General features: G+C 38.8%; 3 protein-coding genes across 3 annotated transcripts; all 3 read left to right on the top strand.

Moving 5' to 3' along the window:
• The first annotated feature begins 228 nt into the window (after window positions 1–228).
• Window positions 229–3,681, top strand: nudt9 (nudix (nucleoside diphosphate linked moiety X)-type motif 9). Its single transcript, XM_026369797.1, has 8 exons — window positions 229–410; window positions 1,223–1,510; window positions 1,669–1,758; window positions 2,104–2,190; window positions 2,369–2,480; window positions 2,582–2,728; window positions 2,813–2,897; window positions 3,285–3,681. Exons 1-8 carry the CDS (start codon window positions 313–315, stop codon window positions 3,428–3,430), a joined length of 1,053 nt encoding a protein of 350 aa, XP_026225582.1. The 5' UTR covers window positions 229–312; the 3' UTR covers window positions 3,431–3,681.
• Window positions 3,682–4,886: 1,205 nt separating this feature from the next.
• On the top strand, window positions 4,887–9,819 carry si:ch211-11k18.4. The gene is made up of 12 exons (XM_026359806.1): window positions 4,887–5,004; window positions 6,050–6,161; window positions 6,237–6,330; window positions 6,577–6,631; window positions 6,963–7,103; window positions 7,445–7,605; window positions 7,704–7,802; window positions 7,942–8,087; window positions 8,181–8,352; window positions 8,435–8,547; window positions 8,670–8,754; window positions 8,860–9,819. Exons 1-12 carry the CDS (start codon window positions 4,887–4,889, stop codon window positions 8,917–8,919), a joined length of 1,356 nt encoding a protein of 451 aa, XP_026215591.1. The 3' UTR covers window positions 8,920–9,819.
• Window positions 9,820–11,776: 1,957 nt separating this feature from the next.
• Window positions 11,777–17,937, top strand: rabep2 (rabaptin, RAB GTPase binding effector protein 2). The gene is made up of 12 exons (XM_026362823.1): window positions 11,777–12,000; window positions 13,643–13,798; window positions 14,345–14,427; window positions 14,521–14,892; window positions 15,116–15,211; window positions 15,337–15,435; window positions 15,795–15,908; window positions 16,224–16,302; window positions 16,424–16,435; window positions 16,624–16,778; window positions 16,924–17,040; window positions 17,189–17,937. Exons 1-12 carry the CDS (start codon window positions 11,973–11,975, stop codon window positions 17,291–17,293), a joined length of 1,416 nt encoding a protein of 471 aa, XP_026218608.1. The 5' UTR covers window positions 11,777–11,972; the 3' UTR covers window positions 17,294–17,937.
• The last annotated feature ends 164 nt before the right edge of the window (window positions 17,938–18,101 follow it).

Raw genomic sequence — 18,101 nt, 5'->3', positions numbered from 1 at the left:
TCTCAGTCTGAGTGATGCCCAGAGAAATCTTTTGTACTTGTACTTACTACCGGTGGTAGCACTTGTAATGTAAGTGGAGTGGAGTTAGTAGAATAAATAAATCTTATATATCCATATATCCATATATGTATATATATATAAGATTTATTAGTAAATACGATAAATTCCGCAATCTGGTCATCTAGTCACCATGGATACGAGTGCCACTGCCGTAACCACACCCATTCGCCCACGTCACCACGCAGGGCGGTGTACTTCCTGGTTACTGTGCGTCCTGCATGTTGTGTCAGTGCTGTTAATAAATTTGTGTCCATGGTTTATTTTCTCTTGCGACGACACTGGATCGGCCGGATCCGTCTAGCACTCACTCTCTTCGGACTTCCTTACACCTTCTGCACCTCCGGATTCAGGTGTGAGCAGTTGTGCTTTTAACTAGAATTGTGATACATACTAGTAATAGTTCTGTTGAAGTGACATATTAGCAGAGACCCCTAGCGATGTAAGCGAAAGCAATTTAATAATAATAATAATCATAACCATAATTTTACTGTCTTATATATTAATAGGGATTGTTGTAAGTATTGCTTTCGATTTAAGTTGAGAAGAAATGTTGAGAAATGTTTGGAATGTTGAATGATTTATGAGGTGAATGCATTAAGATATCTGATCTGAGAAATGTTTTTAATTCACAAACACGATTTGCTGAACATGAGGAATTTATTTAGTTTATTATTTCTTCAGTATTTAATTATATTTTTCATACAAGACCGTTGGGAATCTAAATGTCCATTAAGTGAATTCTCTAGACAAAAGCAATCATTACTGAGCAATCGTTGCAACACAAAGAATGTGCCCAGGATGTGGTGTCACTTTTTTTATTTTTTTTGCAATCCTGTCAACGGTGTAGTTAACACAGGAATTTGTATCTGTAGTATCAATACTAGGGATCAACCAGCCCTAACCTACAGTACCGTAAGCTTACTTGACTTACAGTAAGTGCAGAATTATAATTGAATGTCCCTTCCATTCACTATCATTTTAATATGAATCATTTTAATATGAATTGTCAAACACAAATCAAAAAATGAGTTGACAAAGTAATGTTTTTCCTTTAGAAGAGGACAATAAGTGCATGTGTGTTTAGCTGAAACCTGCTGCTGCAGGAGAGGCAGACTAAGGCTCACTTAAAGGTTTTACATGTCTCATATTTCATCTGCTGCAGGCCTGCTGTCTCCTGCTCATCATCAAACCCTTTCAGAATAAACCAAAACATCAGAGCCATCACTTCCACTTGTGTTAGCCTCTCTACGAACAGTATCTGGACGATGTCATCCTCAGCAGCACTTCATGTAAAGTCCAGATGTGCCCAGTATCCAGGGTCCAATATTAGACGTTTTTCTGTGCCTGATGACAAGGTGCACTGGAGTCAGAACTGGCCTGATTACGATCCAGTCAGTTACACCGCCCCAGTAGTACAAAACAAGCCAGTCTGGGCAGATCCTGATATTGGGTGAGCAACACATATCTAATTTAAAGTGTCTCAGCCGTACCAATATGCTCAGCATATTGAATTAGTTATAGATTCTCTTGGCTGTTGCGTATTTATTCATCATCATCTCATCTCCAGTGTTTTAGTTCCAGTTTCAATTTCTTTTGCTTGGTTTCCAGCTCTTTCTCTCCACAGTTTAACACTGTGGATGGTGCTGTGGACAGGACAAGCTTTGAGGGCATGTACAAAGTGGAAGACGGAAAACCACTGTAAGTTACTGAGTGTCAATGAGGTGTTTTTCTCAACCAGCGCTCCTGCTTATGATGGTTTTGAAGTTAAACCTAAAGTTTCAGAAACTTCCACTATGCTTAAGACTTAATCTTTCTACTGACAGCATATAGCTGCTGTCATTACAGAAACAAGCTTTTAACTCTTCATTCTCAATGGCACCACTTAGTGAAGCTTTCATTTTTATGAACAAGCATGTTAGGATGACTGGCCAGAGAACTAAAGAGTTTTGTGTTTTAACAGTGAACCTCGTGTTGATTTTGATATTTAAATGATGATGGCAAACACATCTTCCTTGATAAATTAGTATTTTATTACTTATTTAGAAATCCTCGTGGACGCACAGGTGTGATTGGTAGAGGTTTACTTGGCCGATGGGGACCCAATCATGCAGCAGATCCCATCGTCACCAGGTAAATTGTTCAGCTCTGCATTTCTTTATAATCCAGATTCGTGTTAATGATAAATTATTATTGTGTTTAGGTGCAAAAACAATGATACAGAAGAGGAAAAGACAGTTTTCTGGAAGCTTTGTGCACTTAGAAGTTTTATTCTGTAAATGCCTGATGGCCACATGTCACTGTCTGACAGATGGAAAGTAAATTCCAAAGGTGAGAAGATAGTTCACACAGTCTCCAAAAAGCCCATTCTGCAGTTTGTGTCCATCATGAGGAAAGACTGTGGGGAATGGGCCATTCCTGGGGTTGGTAGCTATTACATTTCTTTTATAGCTAGATAGATTTGAGGGTTTTTTTGTTAGCAGTCATGTACCTTTTTCCTTCTTTTTGTGTGTTTGTGTTGTAGGGAATGGTAGATCCAGGGGAGCAGGTTTCTCTCACACTGCAGCGGGAGTTCTCAGAAGAAGCGTTGAACTCTCTGTCAGTCCCACCATCAGAGAAATCAGAAATTCAAGAGCGCATCACCCAACTTTTTAAATCATCAGGATTTCTGGTCAGCAGTTTACACAGATTTACTTTTCACATTTCAGTCAACAAGGACTACTGTTAAACTAAAATATATGTTGTCTTTCTTTAGGTCTATAAGGGTTACGTGGATGATCCTAGAAACACTGACAATGCTTGGATGGAGACAGTTGCTGTGAATTTCCATGATGAATCAGGTGAATAAGGCTAATGTGGAAGTTAATTGTGATTCTATGATAACCCCCAACAGTTAAGAAAATGTGTAAATGGGCAAAACACATAAATGAAACAAGCCTATACGGCATTACAAAGAGCACAACTCAAAATGAATGTTTCTTGTTGTTGTTATGGCTGCCAAAGGAGGTATAACCAGCTATTAAATTCCAGTGTTCCCTTACTTTTCCACCATTAGTCGAATGTTTAATTGGTGTGCTTAATAAAGAATACAATTTTATGTCCAGTCCATACAGAAACCTAGATTATTCCAAAGGGTTCACATATTTTTTCTTTTTGCCACTGTGTTTTCTCTGGGATTACAAGCATCATTATTCTGTGACAGTCAGATATCTTTGTTGTTACTGTAGGCAATAGTGTGAGCGAGCTGCCCCTGGAAGCTGGTGATGATGCAGGACAAGTCCAATGGGTTGATGTTGACTCGTCTTTCCCCCTATATGCAAGTCATTCCCATTTCTTGGAGCTGGTTGTCAAAGAGAGGAAGGCCCACTGGTGACCAAGGATGAAAGACGGATATGACACATGATAAAGGAAACACTGTGATTCTCTAGGTGGAGCTGAGGCCTGCGCATGCTGGTGCGTTTACTGTAGGATGCATGACTCCTAACTTGAATCATACCGCACTAATTTAAATGTATTGATAATCACAGCTGTTAATAGCAAAGTCTGAAATGTATGTTGTATATCACAATAATGCGACTGTGTTTCGGACTGTAATAAACCAATAAACACTAAAACTTAAAGGTTGAAAGCTCGGCTGCAGTTCGAAGCTCAGTGTTCGACTTTAGTAACAGAACAAAAAATAGAGGAACTGTACATTTTCATAAAAGAGGCTGAGACATGAGACTATGAAAAGAAAAATGCTGCTCAGTGACACGTCACCGTTATTTATATTGGCACAAATTATGCTAATGTATGCAGTGTTAACAAGGTCCACATTAACCCAGCACAATGAGCTGCTGAGCGTAACACATACTACATTAAATTAAGTGTGCTAAAGAGGGCAATCGGAATGAAACAGCGTTGGCTGACTTTGATCTTCATGCGTGAGTTGAATATGAAGATGTGGTAGAGCCCCACACACAACGTGTTTTACACTCTACGACCCTTCTACATATCCACAGGTGTCATCTCTCTGCTTGGTGTACTTTATAATGAAGCAGGTGTATTCTTTCTCATCAGGTATCGATAGCTGCTCTATGTCTCAATCTACAGTGAAATGGAAATGTGCAAACTTTAAGGCCCTTATAAATATGACATACTACAAAGTCAATATAAATCAATTTCCAAATAAAATGTCAACAAATCTTTATTTTTATTCCAAGGCACAAAGTAAAACTTACATGGATTTAATTTCGAGACAGATATTTTCTGTGTGTAGTTCTTAATTTAAGGGGCATATGAGCTGCCTACAAGTTCAATACAGACAGTTATGTATAAATACTGTAACATATATATTAAATATTGTACAATACTACACAAGGTAAGGTAAACTGTCACTTGTTGAGAAACCTGAAAGTTTTTGTGACATCTTAGCCATATTTCACCTGTTATTCTGTGATAGAGATCATTAATTACTCTTCCTAATCTTCTGACCAAGCAGGCAAAGCACTTTGTTTTTTTAATTTGAGCATTTATACAATTATATAGACACCTTTTAAAAGTTTATTTACACTTTAATTGCTTTATTTGTTTTTACTTTCCCCTTTTGGATGGTCATTATTTTGTCATTTCGTGTTATAGTCACGGCCATACACACGAACTACATTACCCAGGAGTCTGTGCGACACAAGACGCTAAAGCTGGCGACGTGGCTGCTGTACGTCCCAACCCCGTGTTTCGACAGACCGGGGCGATTCAAACCAGGCGAACCGGCTTTGTTCACAACTACTTCAGAGTCGTGGACGTTTGAATAACTCTGTCCTGCGGTCTGATATTATCGCTGCATAACAATGTCTGGAAAAATCAAGAACCGAAGTGCCGCCAACGCAGAGTCGATATCTGGCGGTGTGTCCTGCGATGAGCGCATCTTGCGGGATTGTCACGAAGTGTACACGGATCCCGACAGTGGTGAGTTGGCTGACATGTAGATAACCTGTTGACACAGTCAACACCTCACTAGAAACTCCAGAATTCACCTATTTGATACTGAAATTAAACTAGTAGGCAGTTTGCTAACCGGGGCTTAGCTAGCTAACTTGTGAGTTAACGGTTATCCCGCTGCCAGGGGGCTAACCGTTAGCTAGGAAGGATTTTGTGATTTGTCTGACGTTGCGCTAGTTAAGTTAACCTATTGTTAATACTAACTAGTTAAATTACAAGTAAACTAAGATCCTAACCCTAAACCAACTACACAATAAGGTGCAATAACGTCGTTTTAATTTAACTTCTAAATCTTGAGTTATGCTAGTTTAGCCAGGGGCGTCGATAGGAATGATGGGACCCCTTAAAATCATGAAGACTTTGGAAAAGATGATCTTTGTTTTTCCAAATTAAAAATAAAACGTCTAGTTTCTGAAATGTTTGTGGAGCTCCAGCACTTGATTCACTTAACTAACTAGTCAGCCTGCAGGTGCAACCAGTTTTAATTGATGTTGGGACGAAATTGATTTTAGCTAAACTAGGGCACCACTTGTAAAATAGTTATCAGGAATTATTTGGATCATGCTAAAGCTTCATTAGTCAATTAGCTGATTAAAAGATAATTAACACCAATTTTGTTAATCAAATCTTCCAGTTTCTTTGAGTTTATTTTTTTTTTTTTTTTTTTTTTTAAGCAAAGTTGCTAATAGTTGCATGTGCAGCTTTCAGTGGGATACCACAAGTCAGAAGTGACTACAAGATTCACTAATTAAAAGTATTTGACACAGTTATAGGGTGACATCTTCTGGCCAAATGTTTGATAAAGTGCTTGTAGGGGGAAAGTAAATGAGCAATAAACACACATTCAACCTGAGTTCTGAATCCTCAAAGGCAAAAATCATTGATGTTAGTAGTGATGTTGTCGCTACTTTTTTACTTTTGATGGACTTAACAATTAACTGATTAATCAAGAACATAAACAGACAAATCAATTAGCTCGTTTGTATCACTAATCTGTCTCTGTCCTCTACAGGGTTGATCACAGTGGCCGAATCTGTTGGCGTGAAGCTACTCCCACCCAGGAAGAAGATCACTGTGATGCTGATGGGCAACCACTCTGCTGGGAAAAGCTCCTTCATCAACTGGTAAATATATTTTACAAATTCTGTCCAAGGGGATTTTACACGGACTGAATTTTTTAAAATGTATTTATTTTCCAGGTATGTGGAAGAGCACATCCAGCGCACTGGAGTGGCTATTGAGACCCAAGGGTTCAGCTTTGTTACAAGTGGGCGTAAGAGAGAATCTCTCACAGTGAGTGCAACTTTACATGGTCTTTAGTTAAGGAGGCGATTCAATTTAGGAGGAAAAAAAAAAAAAAACTTATTTTGGGAAAATAAGTTTTGTTATGAATTTGTTACGAATTATCCATTATTATCATAATGGATAATTCGTTATGTTAACCTAAATTAATTCATGTGATTTCAGAACTTTTCGCGATGCTGACACCTTGTTCAAAACCTTTTTAAAACTGATCTGGTTCTGTTTTTTTTTCTTTAGGGAAATGCCACCCTTCATCTATATCCACACTTCAAACCACTCCAAGAGTTCAAAGGTGACATTTTCAGATCTTGTGCTTTTTCTAAAGATTTACAACATATTTGTTGATTGCCCAAACCAAAGGTTTACTACATGTGTTGCTGTTTTTCTATTCTACAATTTATCAAACCACCTTGTGTGTAACCCGATGAGTCTGCAGCAACAAAAACACCATAAATGGACAGAGCCAGTGGCTCAGTGTGTCCAACATAGAACTATGAGCCCCACACTGAAGAAAACAGAGTTAAACAGTAGCCTCATGTTCCACATATGAATAGTTAAATGTATAAATAGCTTCTCTCCTACCCATCCTCTCCTAATATCTCTGTACTTTTATTAATTTCCAGGAGTTTCAGAGTACTTGAGCACCGAGATCTGCACGTCACGGCAGAAACGTTTCAGCCTGGTGACATTTGTGGATTCGCCGGGATTAGTGGACGGTGATATGAAATATCCCTTTGATGTGGACAAAGTTATTATGTGGCTTGGTAGGTTTCCAGTTAATGTCCTTTACTGCTGTGCCGCAGTCTTAAAGGGTACATGAAAGGCACTGTTACAGCTGGAGCTCATTAGTTAAATGATTACATTAATAAAAAACGCGGTAGCAGGTACCATGGAGTGGTTGATTAAAAATTTAAAATGCTATGTGCAGTTTATTAGTGTTAATTCTGTTTCTGAATAAGTAGCAAGTAAAATATTAAATAACTTAAATGAAGATTATCACTCAAAGATTGAATAAAACATTACCAAGCAGTTTAGTCTAATAATTTCTGTTAGTAATAGGAGGTATAATCTGTTGTGGAAAATAATGGTCCACTGCCGCTTCCAGGTGATCTCTGTGACCTGGTCCTGGTCTTCTTTGACCCAATGGGTCAGGCTCTGTGCAAGCGCACCCTCAACATTGTGGAGACTCTGAATGAAACACACGGCGACCGGCTGCGTTTTTATCTGAGCAAGGCTGATGAGGCTGGAGGAGAGTCGGACCGACAGGTAAGCTCAGCTTGGATAAAAATAATTTTTAGTTTCAGACATAATTAGCAGGAAATTACAGTCTTCGAGTAATCTTGTGACTTGTTTTTGTGAAATAGAGAGTAATGATGCAGATTGTTCAGGAGCTCTGCAAGAGACCAGGGCTCAACAAATGTGGCTTTGACATGCCCACCATCTACATTCCCAATCCAAATAAGGTGAGGGCTGCAGTTTCATTTAGTTACAGGTGTCATCTTTTTACGCTGCTCCCTTAACTTGTTTCAAATCTTTCCACTTAGAGTTAAAGATCATAAAGATTTATGTTGTAATTCTTTTCTCCTGTGTCCCTGTTCTCAGCCAAGTCGCTGTGTCAACCAGATCGAAGAGGTGTGTCGCACCATCGAGAAAACCATCAACCAGACTGTCCAGAATACACTCAACTCCCTGGAGAAAGACTGTGAGCTCATCAGTGAAGCCATCACTGACAGACTGAGCATCGACAGGTAACGCACAGAAACGCAGATGGTTTCATCTGTTCTTGTTTACATGCTTTACTGATGCCTTAAGACATTAACCACGACCCTCTGTTCTCGCAGGCAGACCACTAGAGACAACCGACGAGCGCGCTGCAAGAGCTGCTTCCTGACTCTGCTGGGCTTTAGCATCCCGATGGCTCTGCTGGCCTTACTGGTGCTGGGCACTGTGTCCAAGGATCTGCTGGAGATGGCTTTAGGCCGCCAGGGCCTAGAGGCGCTCTCACTCTACCTGGTGAGGATCTAAACAAACACATTATTCACAAAGAATCCTTTAAGCAGTCAAGTCTAATTCTATTTGTTCTTTCAATCCACAGATGCCCGTTGTGAAATTATTTGACTCCCTGTCTGCCGAACAGCAGCTTTACGCCGGTGGTGGACTGGTCCTTCTCTCCTTCCTCCTACTCCTCATCGCTCGCTTCTCCTTCAGGTAGAGCAATAAGATCTCGGCACCGTCACTGCTTTTGGTCTGAAATAACACAGAATCTTTATATTTATTACAAATCTTATTTGTTTGTTGGACTTTGTGTTGTTTCCCTTCAATTCTTTTAGAACTCAGGCAACTTTGTCGAGCAAGCAGAAAAGGCAGCTGCAAGAGAAGCTGGAGTACGTTCAAGAGGTGGTCAAATCCAAAAAGGTGAAGTGTGATTGTGTCTTAGTGTGCGTGAATAGGACTCTCTGAAATATCGCTGTCACTCAAAAAGCTGTGATGTATGTTGAACTGTCTCTTCTGTCCCTTTAGAAAAAACTGTATGAAGAATACCTTCGCCAGAGTGTCAGTGATCATGACATGGACTTGTAAAGAAAGAGATGTGCAGAAGAGACTTGGCATCGTCAGTGACGTACAACCAAATGAAATCACAACTTTGCCAAGGTTTCATGTCATTCTTACCACTCGATGCTGCAGGATGGAAATTACAGTTAGAAGCGCAATTCTTTCGTACCAACCTGTTCATGTTCTGGTTCTTTGAATACGTTAAAGCGTGTTTATCTAGTAGATAATGATACCTCTGTTATATAAAAAAAAAAACTGTCAAACCACATCACTTGCTAATATGTAGGCTTCTGTCTCTCAACAGATTAGCTTTTGTTACTGATCACATATTTATATACATGCATTCTTTGCCTCTGCTCCACACAGAGGACTGCAGGCATATACCACTTAAAGATATTTAAAGATTTTCAAACTATTTATAATATTGCTTCAGCAAAGAAACAATTTTCCAGCAAAGAAAAAATTTTCCAGCATATAGCACTCCTTCATGTGAGTCACTCTGTATGAGTTACTGTTTTTGAAGACTTTCACCAGCATTTTACACAGAACTCTGGTATCATGAAGGTACAGGTACTGTAAAACAAAGATTTACATGATGTATTTGTATGTGTTGGTTGTGGAGAGTATTTAATTATCCACACAACTCTTACTATGGAAGTACGCGACACTTGCAGCCAAACTTTTTATGACCAATTCACTGTTTTGCATTTTTCCTTTTGTAAATTGTGACCATGTTTTTAATTGGATCTAAATAAATAAATACTATATACAATATAGAGAGTGATGAGACGTTTCCCTTCTGGATTGAAGTTCTTGAACTGGAGGACAGATCCCTCCTCTGCTGCTCCTCCTTTTCTAGTTTTTTATGTGGATCAGAATCTCTACTGTCTAATGCTGTAGAGATTGAAAAATGTGTACAACTGTAATATTGGGCTATATAATTTTACATTTTATAAAGTTGATAAAATGCAGTTTCAGAGTTTCAAGGTTACTTGTCAAGTCTGTTAAATCATAGTTTCTCACTTGTAATTGAGTTTACAGGGTACTTGCTGTATAACAAAACAAATGATCTTGTATTGCCTGAAATATTTGTGTAACTTGTAAGAAAAACTCTATTATGCACATGCATCACTGGATTACATAACCTTTTCCTCTATGAAGGACAGAAGACCTAAAATTACATCAGCATGAAGAATAAAAAGTTACCCACTAACCACAGAGAGGACATTATGCTGCAGAATGAAGGTTGAAGCTGATGTTGGCACTTAACACTTGTAATTGCAATGCAAACAGAAATCTGTGCAGATTTTTTTTTTTTCATAAAAAGAAAAAGAAACAAATTACAGATACAAACCAACTCTTGTGCTTTTTTAGTGCACATTTTAATGAAGGTGGGATAGAACAGAGACTGAGTAACACCTCCATCTGTCTTCTCCTTCACAGATCGTTATGCAATAGTTGCTTAAGAAGTACTCAAAACTTTTCCATAGCTAAAAGTACCAGTACAACACTTTCGAATATACTCCATTATGTACATGCATTGGGAATACAAACTATTTAAGTAAAGTGTGTTAATATTAATGCATCGTGTAGAATTTTAATGTTTAAGCTGGTGAAAGTGAGGAGTAAATATACTATAATTATGAATTATTTTTACTTTTTTGTACTTTTCTGTACTTTAAATTCCTTTATACCATGTGATAACTTTAGAGGGGAACTGATAGAAAGCACCTATAATAAGTATAGTTAGTTTAGTTGCAGTATATCTAGAGATTAGATTTTTTTTTTTTGTTCATTTTATTTTATATATGTATGTATTTGTACCGCAGAGAGCAGTGTTGAGATAAAGTCATAACAGAGTTTATTATAATGCAAAGACAACATTTGGGAATTAATGTAGGAACTAAATTAAAGGTTTATATTATGTATTTAAAATGAACACATAGTGTCAGTAATATTCTTCCAGTAGATGGTTTCCTTGCTTAATAGGCTTTATTAAGGATATTTATAAACATTTATTAATATTTTTGTTTTTCTTTTCCTCCACAAAAATTTAAATGATCACATATTTTATGAATATATATTTTGTTTAAAACAAATTTTAAATTCATCTGACATGAATTTATCTTCATGTTCGTAAGCCATTTTCTACTTGAATACATTAATACATTAGATTTCTGCAGAAACCTTCCTTTATGCACATACATGTTATCGACAGCATCAAGTTCAACACGGCTCATATTTCTGTTCCATTCAGATTAATGCACAGAATTTTATTTCTTAGTGTAGTACTTGAACTTTTGTACTTTTGTAAATCTTGGAGCTCATACTTCACACTTAGTAGTACTTTTGTCGTTTTGGCCCATAATTTCAGGGTTTTCAGGGGTCAAGAGGCCTAAAACTACCACAAAAAGGAGATTAAAAACTGAAAGGACAAATAAAAATAACTAAAAGGAGAAGCAACATGACTAAAAATGCAGAACTAGTCCAGAAATGCTAAACAAGTAAATAGGAAAAAAAAGAGATGTGAAACAACTAAGAGAGAAGCACAGAAGAACTAAGACCTAAAGACACAGTCAAAAACATGTAAAACATAAAAAGGCGTAAAAACACACAGAGTTTATTTCTCAAAAGTACTAAAAACACTACAAGTATAATATTACAATATTACATTTTCTCAAAATTGGTCCATGAGTGAAATATGTTTTTATTATTGCAGCTTTTCTTGAGTTTCACTTCTACCACCCTCTGTACTGTAGTGGAATAAAAGCAACATCAATACAAGTACTGCAGTAAAGCACAGTATTCAGGTGCAGTGTTTGTGTACAAGTACTTCGTTATTTCCCACCAGAGAATAAAACTGGGAAAGGAATCTGACGACCGGAAGGAAGTGGACGTGATTTCCGCAGGCTGCAGACCGGGGAAAGTTGTTTCCTGAAGTTTACACCAAGCTGATTATTTTCACACCTAAATCCTGGTGCTTCTACAAAATGACTTCGATAAATTGATCAGATTTTTCATTTGTTTGTTTCTGTTTTTCCTCGTCACCGTGAGCCGGTGATCTGTGTTAGCGGGAGAAGATGAGCTCCGAGAAGGAACAAGACACAGGTAACTAACAAGTCAATTTAAGTTTAGGTTAACGATGTTGGCTGTGAGGTGACACTGACCTGTTTTAATTTTAGTAACATTAACGACAACTTGTTGCTGGATTGTCTTTAGTGTGAGTGAAACCTGTTGGTGAGACGACAAACGGCCTGTTGAACAACTCAATCAGCTAGCTAGCTAGTTAGCCGCTAGCTATCGCTTTAAACTGTTTAACTACAAACTGCGTAGGACGCATATAAATCATCACAAAAAGGTCCACTGTTCCGGAATAAAGTTAGTTTTAAGGTTATTTAGTTGTCATTTTACTCTGAATACACTAACGCATTCTGAAAGCTTCTCACTTTCACTTCTTTAATGCTAATATCTTAGCTAGCTCTGTATTAAACTGTGTTACTTCATAAAGTCGTCGTGTTGCAACAAAATGCATAAATATTATACTTTATATAAGAACTGATGAAAACTTTGAGTTAAAGGATGGAAACTTTGAGTTAAAGGAGAGGTTCCTTATGTTTAAAGTGAGCCTTAAATCAACAGTACAGTTATTCATGTTGACACTGAAACAGGTTTTTCATGCTGTAATATTTTCACCTGTTAATTTGGATTTTGATAATTTTTATTCAGATTCCTATTTTCCGCCACCAAAGTTGTGTCATAAGTAATAATTTCCTCAAATAAATAAAATCAAAATAACAACAATCACAGTATATCTTAGTACAGGGTATAGTGGGCTATAAAATTGACAATGAAAGCATTGGGTACAGCTGAAAGGTTCGTGTGGGGAGTAAAGAGCTGGCTAGGATTGACAGATGTGCCTCAAACGGTGTAATCACACTGGTCCAAGTGCACATGGTTCCCCCTATCTAACACCCAGAGTGCCTCCAATGATGGCCTAGTTTGATGGATTCTGTTTACTGAAACGTGATGTGGACAGCTGGGTGCATGCGTCTTGTTTATCTGTGCAAAAGATGGCACCAAGATGCACAACGGGGAAAAAGTTTGTAGATAGTGTGGTGCTCTGAACAATGAGAATATGAGAAACCCTGGTCCTGGCGTTCACATGGATATTTGTTTGGCCAGTAGTCTAAATGTTGTTCCCCGATGGCAGTGGCCTCCTCCTGATGGATAATGTGCCCTGCCAAGGTGCAAAAGCCGATGGGACCCCAAATATACTTATTTGGATCATTAATCTCCCACTGTACTTAACAAGACCCACGCGTGTCACACATTCAAACTGCAAGATTATTATCAAATATACATAATTTGTGGACATACAGATGATCATTTCATATTGTTTCATTACAAGGAAAACAACAACTTTAAATCAAGAATTCATTTTGCAACAGTGACATCAGATGTTCTCCTATCTTATTGTTAGGTGTTCTCAGATGTAGTCCGGTCTGAAACAGAGCCATTCTCACCTCCATGTTTCCTAAATTATCATCTTATCTCTGAAAGTCCTTTAAACACATGATGAAGGATGAAGAAACTTCTCAACCCGCTAATTCTTTAAGGAAAACTGAATTCTAAAATACAGTTAAAGTTCTTATTGGTTCACAAATAGACTATTTTTACTAAAGATTATATGAGATATGGGTAAATGTATTCTTATGTCTACAAATAAAAATATGTTTCTGGTGATCTACAGAGACAAGCTTGCAGGCCCAGCTAGCTGAGCTCACAGCTCAGGTCGAACACTGGCAGGGTGTGGCGACGATCTGCGAGCTGAGCAAACAGGAGGAACTGGCAGAGCTGCAGAAACAATGTGATCAAGAGATCCAGTCCCTGCAGGAGGCTCTCAGAGGTCAGTGTGTGTGTGAGCTTGTTTGCCTCCATTAAAAGCATGGCATGTTTCATGTTTCTAGCACTTTATGGAGTCTGTGATTTCCTTCTACCTCTGTGTGGATATAATCATGTGGCGTGACTCTGTTCAGCTTTCAGATAGTCAGGACTTTTACCATCATTCCCATCATCATTATTTTTATCTGTTCTGCTGTTGTTGCAAATTTCATTTTCAAAATAAAGGCACCATAGTAATGAAACATTGTTTGCAATAGGTTGAAAAGTATTTGTGACTCTGATAAGAAAATCACAGGGATAAGATTTACCAGTAAATGCAGCTATGGTCTTTTGTAATACATCTGAAATTGCTGTTTTTTTTTTTTGTTTGTTTGTTTTCATTTTCGCTTCCTGTTTGTTTAATTACCTCTTGACCTTCAGTCGGTAGCAGAAACTAAAGTTTGGATGTAGTTTATGGTATTATAACTTTTAAAAATCTTGCTATGAAACAGGATCTAATTGCAAATGAAGCCACAGCTTATAAAGTAATCACTTTCTGTTGTGTTTTCAGAGACGGCAGCGCAGTATGAGGCCAGGATAGCTGTTCTTCAGTCTCAGCCTGTGGAGTGGAGGAGACCCAGCGGACAGAACCTAGTCAGTGTTTACCTGTGTGTATTTCTTTATTTATTTATTTTTCTAAAAGTGTTCTGGGCTCAGTTTTATTATTTGTTTTTATCTCTGTGTTAGATTGGTGGAAGAAAAGGCAGGAATAATGCAGAAGTTGCCCGTAATGAATCCCCGTCAATGATGACAAACAGCCTGTCAGAGGCCGAGGAGTCAGCAGACGGGAGGCTCAGCCACTGCGCAGAGCTCGATGCGGTGGCAGAGGGAGAGGGGACTCCACTTACGGCTGAAGGGTATTTTTCACTGCGGCAATGCGACTCGGCCTCGTTGTCCTCCTTCTCCTTAGACACACCCTCTCTGCCCAGAAAACTCAACGCTCAGGAAGACACAGACTCACTGGTGTCCACAGGAACTTTGGTGCCTGAAGCCATTTACCTGCCGCCGGCTGGACACCGGCTGGTCACACATAGCGACTGGGATTCACTCAATGCTCAGGTTTGGACATTAAAATGCAAGTACACAAACTCAGCTTGCAGGGATATGTTGCTTAAGTTTTGTCTTTGATGGAAAATGAGTCAGCACTTTTTTTGGGATGTTTACTTCACAATAAGACGGCTTACGTGAATTTACTGGTGCAAGTTTCCAGTTCTACAAGAAGATTCTTTGTGTACAAATTACTTTACTGTGTAGTGAGGGTGTGTTGTTTTGTGTTGGGCAGGTGTCAGAGCTGCATGACCAGGTGAGTCAGCTACAGGCTGAGAAGGAGGAGCTGGAGAGAGAGTTGGACACACAGACCAACCACACACACAAACAGGTGACGCAAAACTACATCTGTGAGTGTGTAGAGAGATGGCACAGGTGCACACGCAGTGTACAGATCACATCACGCATTGGAAAGGACGTGCACAGACTTACACGCTTGTGAATGTGTTTGCTCAGGTAACAACGCTCCAGTCTCAGGTGCAGATGTCAGAAACCCTCCTCCAGGATTTGCAGAAGTCTTTTAGCCAATCACAGAATGCGGTCCAGAGTCGGCTGGTGAGTGATGATCATACCTGGGTGTGGGATAATGGTAGAGATGATATTTTACCTGCAAGGAATAATTGGACTTTAATTGGAAAATACAAGTTAATTACCATGTTACAGATTTAAAAATGAGAGGCAGAGATGCTGATAGGTGGATTTTGTTACCTTTGCATAGAGCCACACTAGCTTCACACCTTTTATACTATGTCACATCACCAAGAAAACAAATAAGCACATTTCCCCAAAATGTTGACATAAAGATGCAGCTTTATAAACTCCCTGATCCATCACACAGATCTGTAGAATCACATAAAGTATCTGTGTAGAAGCATACGACTTTACACCTAGCTCACCCAGATTTTTGTGTCCAGGCAGAGTTGTCTCTCTCTCAGAAGAAGATGTGCAATGAGCTGTCCAGGCTGAAAGGAGACGAGGTTGAGGACGACGTGCCAGACTCAAGCTTGTCACTCACAGCAGCACTGCAGGTACAATTACTGTCTTCATTTTTAGTATTTCTGACCTTGGAGTGGACCTTTCTTTGTGTAGAGTTTTACATTACATTGTAAAAGGGAATAGAAACCTTTGAGAAGCTTGTTTGTGCTTTGTGTTTGGGGGTCGCTTCCTCTTGTCCTTGTTCAGATGTAGTGCTCGTTATTAAAAATGGTTGTTTGGATGATTTTTTCTTTGAGGATTAAGTTTTTGTGTGGATAAACGTTGAAAGTGCAGACTCATTGATCTCAGGTTTATCTTGGTCGGTTGGTGTTTGTCTCATTATGGTCCCTGTTGAATCTGACCTGCAGGGGGCGCACTGTGAGGAACGCCTTCGCATTGAGATAGTCAACCTACGGGAGCAGCTGGACACTCGGACAGAAGAGAATGGTCGGTTAATCCTATTATTTTTTTAGGTATTTTTCCTTAAATGATGTTCGTGATTGTGACGTTTTTTTTTATTCTTCCTTTTTCACCTCCCGGTTTTCACACTTGAATCTTCTGCCATCAGAGGTGTTAGAAGGTGAGTGAACAAATCATTCTTTATTATTAGTCTGGGTCTTTAACCCTTGTGTCTCCTTGTGAACTAGTAGAATTTACGACCCACGACTAAATAACAAGACGTGTGGTAAACTTTTCTTTATTAATCGTTGCAGTATTGTGCAGTAGTTGATGTACTTAATGCAGCCTTGTTTGGTATTGTTCCTGCAGTGCAGCTCTGCAGTCTGAAGACGGAAATGGAGAGGATCCAGGTTCAGAAGGACCAGCTACAGGCAGAGCTGCTTGCAAGCCGCACAGAACTTGATGCCCTGCGGGTGGCGCTCTCTCATGTGCAGAGCTCCAACAAGGCCCTCAACAGTGATAAAGTAAATCCATCCTGCTTTTAGCTTTTTAGAGTTAGGTCTTACTTTAATAGTTAGATGTTATATACAGTATGTGCCTTCTTTGCAGTATAGATTTATTGTCTTGTTCACATATAGTTAACGTTACATTGTGATGTTTTTCTTTTAGATGTCCCTGCAGCAGCAGTGTCTGGAGCTGCGCAGCCAAGTGATCAGTCTGCGCTCCCAGGTCGACACCAGCCAGACTGTGCAGAGGGACTTTGTCCAGCTCTCCCAGTCGCTGCAGGTAGGAGACAGTAGAATGTGATGGGTTGGGTGGATTATATTTCTCAATTCAAACTATGGGGAGCACCACTTGCAAAAAATTCTTCTGGAATTCTTGCATGAAATGAAATGAAATGTCCTAATTTACTCACCTACTTCTCCTACGTCAGGTGAAGCTGGAGTTAATTCGGCAGGCAGAGAGTCTCGAACAAGTCAGGGAAATCCTGGAAGAGGGAGTCAGTGAAGGTAGTTCTTCGCCTGCTGACGCCTCGTGAGCTTTAGAAAGTCACGCTGGAACCAAAGAGCACGGACCAAGATGAAAGGTTCAGTGACCAAAACCCTGAAACATCGACACGCTGGTAGAGTGACCACTGAAATGATCACATCTGGTGCTTTGGTGCACTTTGACACTGGAGATGCTCCTAAATGGAGACGTTATTTTGGTCTGGTGTCAGTATCTGAAACTGTCCGCGACCAAAATAATCGTTGATGAACCATGAATCCTTTGGTGACGCTGTTTTCTCACACTTATCGTATAGTAACGTTTATTTTCTGTATAAAACATACATTAATGTGTTGTCTATAAAACTGACATGACTGCAGTATAACACTCGACAGTGCAACACTTGATTATTGCACCATATCAGTAGTTAATATGCAGACTACAGTTTTCCATGCAAATCGTTTTTAGTATCTATGTGAAGAAGGACCTTTTAAAAACAACGGATCACAGTGCAATAATGGAGAAAGAAGTGATACAGAATACTCTTCTAATCTAACTACGTCAAGTGCTTTTTATTATAGACATTACTTTGTTACTGTAGTACTTTTAACTATTCCTAATGGCTTTTAGAATTTGAGCAGATTTATGACTGTGGGTTAACAGAGAAATTAAGTAAACATCTGTGAAAGAAGTGAATGTGTAAAGTTTTTCCATCATTTTGTTAGCACATGCTGAAAATAAAATTTTCCTTCATCCTTTAATTTCCTAGTCAGACACTAAGAAACACTGAGGGATAGTAAATTGTAATAAAATGTTTTAACATTGTTTAATCTGAGACATAGATCCACATTTTTAAAACA

This window comes from Anabas testudineus, chromosome 8 (assembly GCF_900324465.2).
Source record: "Anabas testudineus chromosome 8, fAnaTes1.2, whole genome shotgun sequence".
NCBI lineage: Eukaryota > Metazoa > Chordata > Actinopteri > Anabantiformes > Anabantidae > Anabas > Anabas testudineus.
Note: the sequence above shows the minus strand (reverse complement) of the source record. Positions and strands in the feature narration are given on the sequence as shown.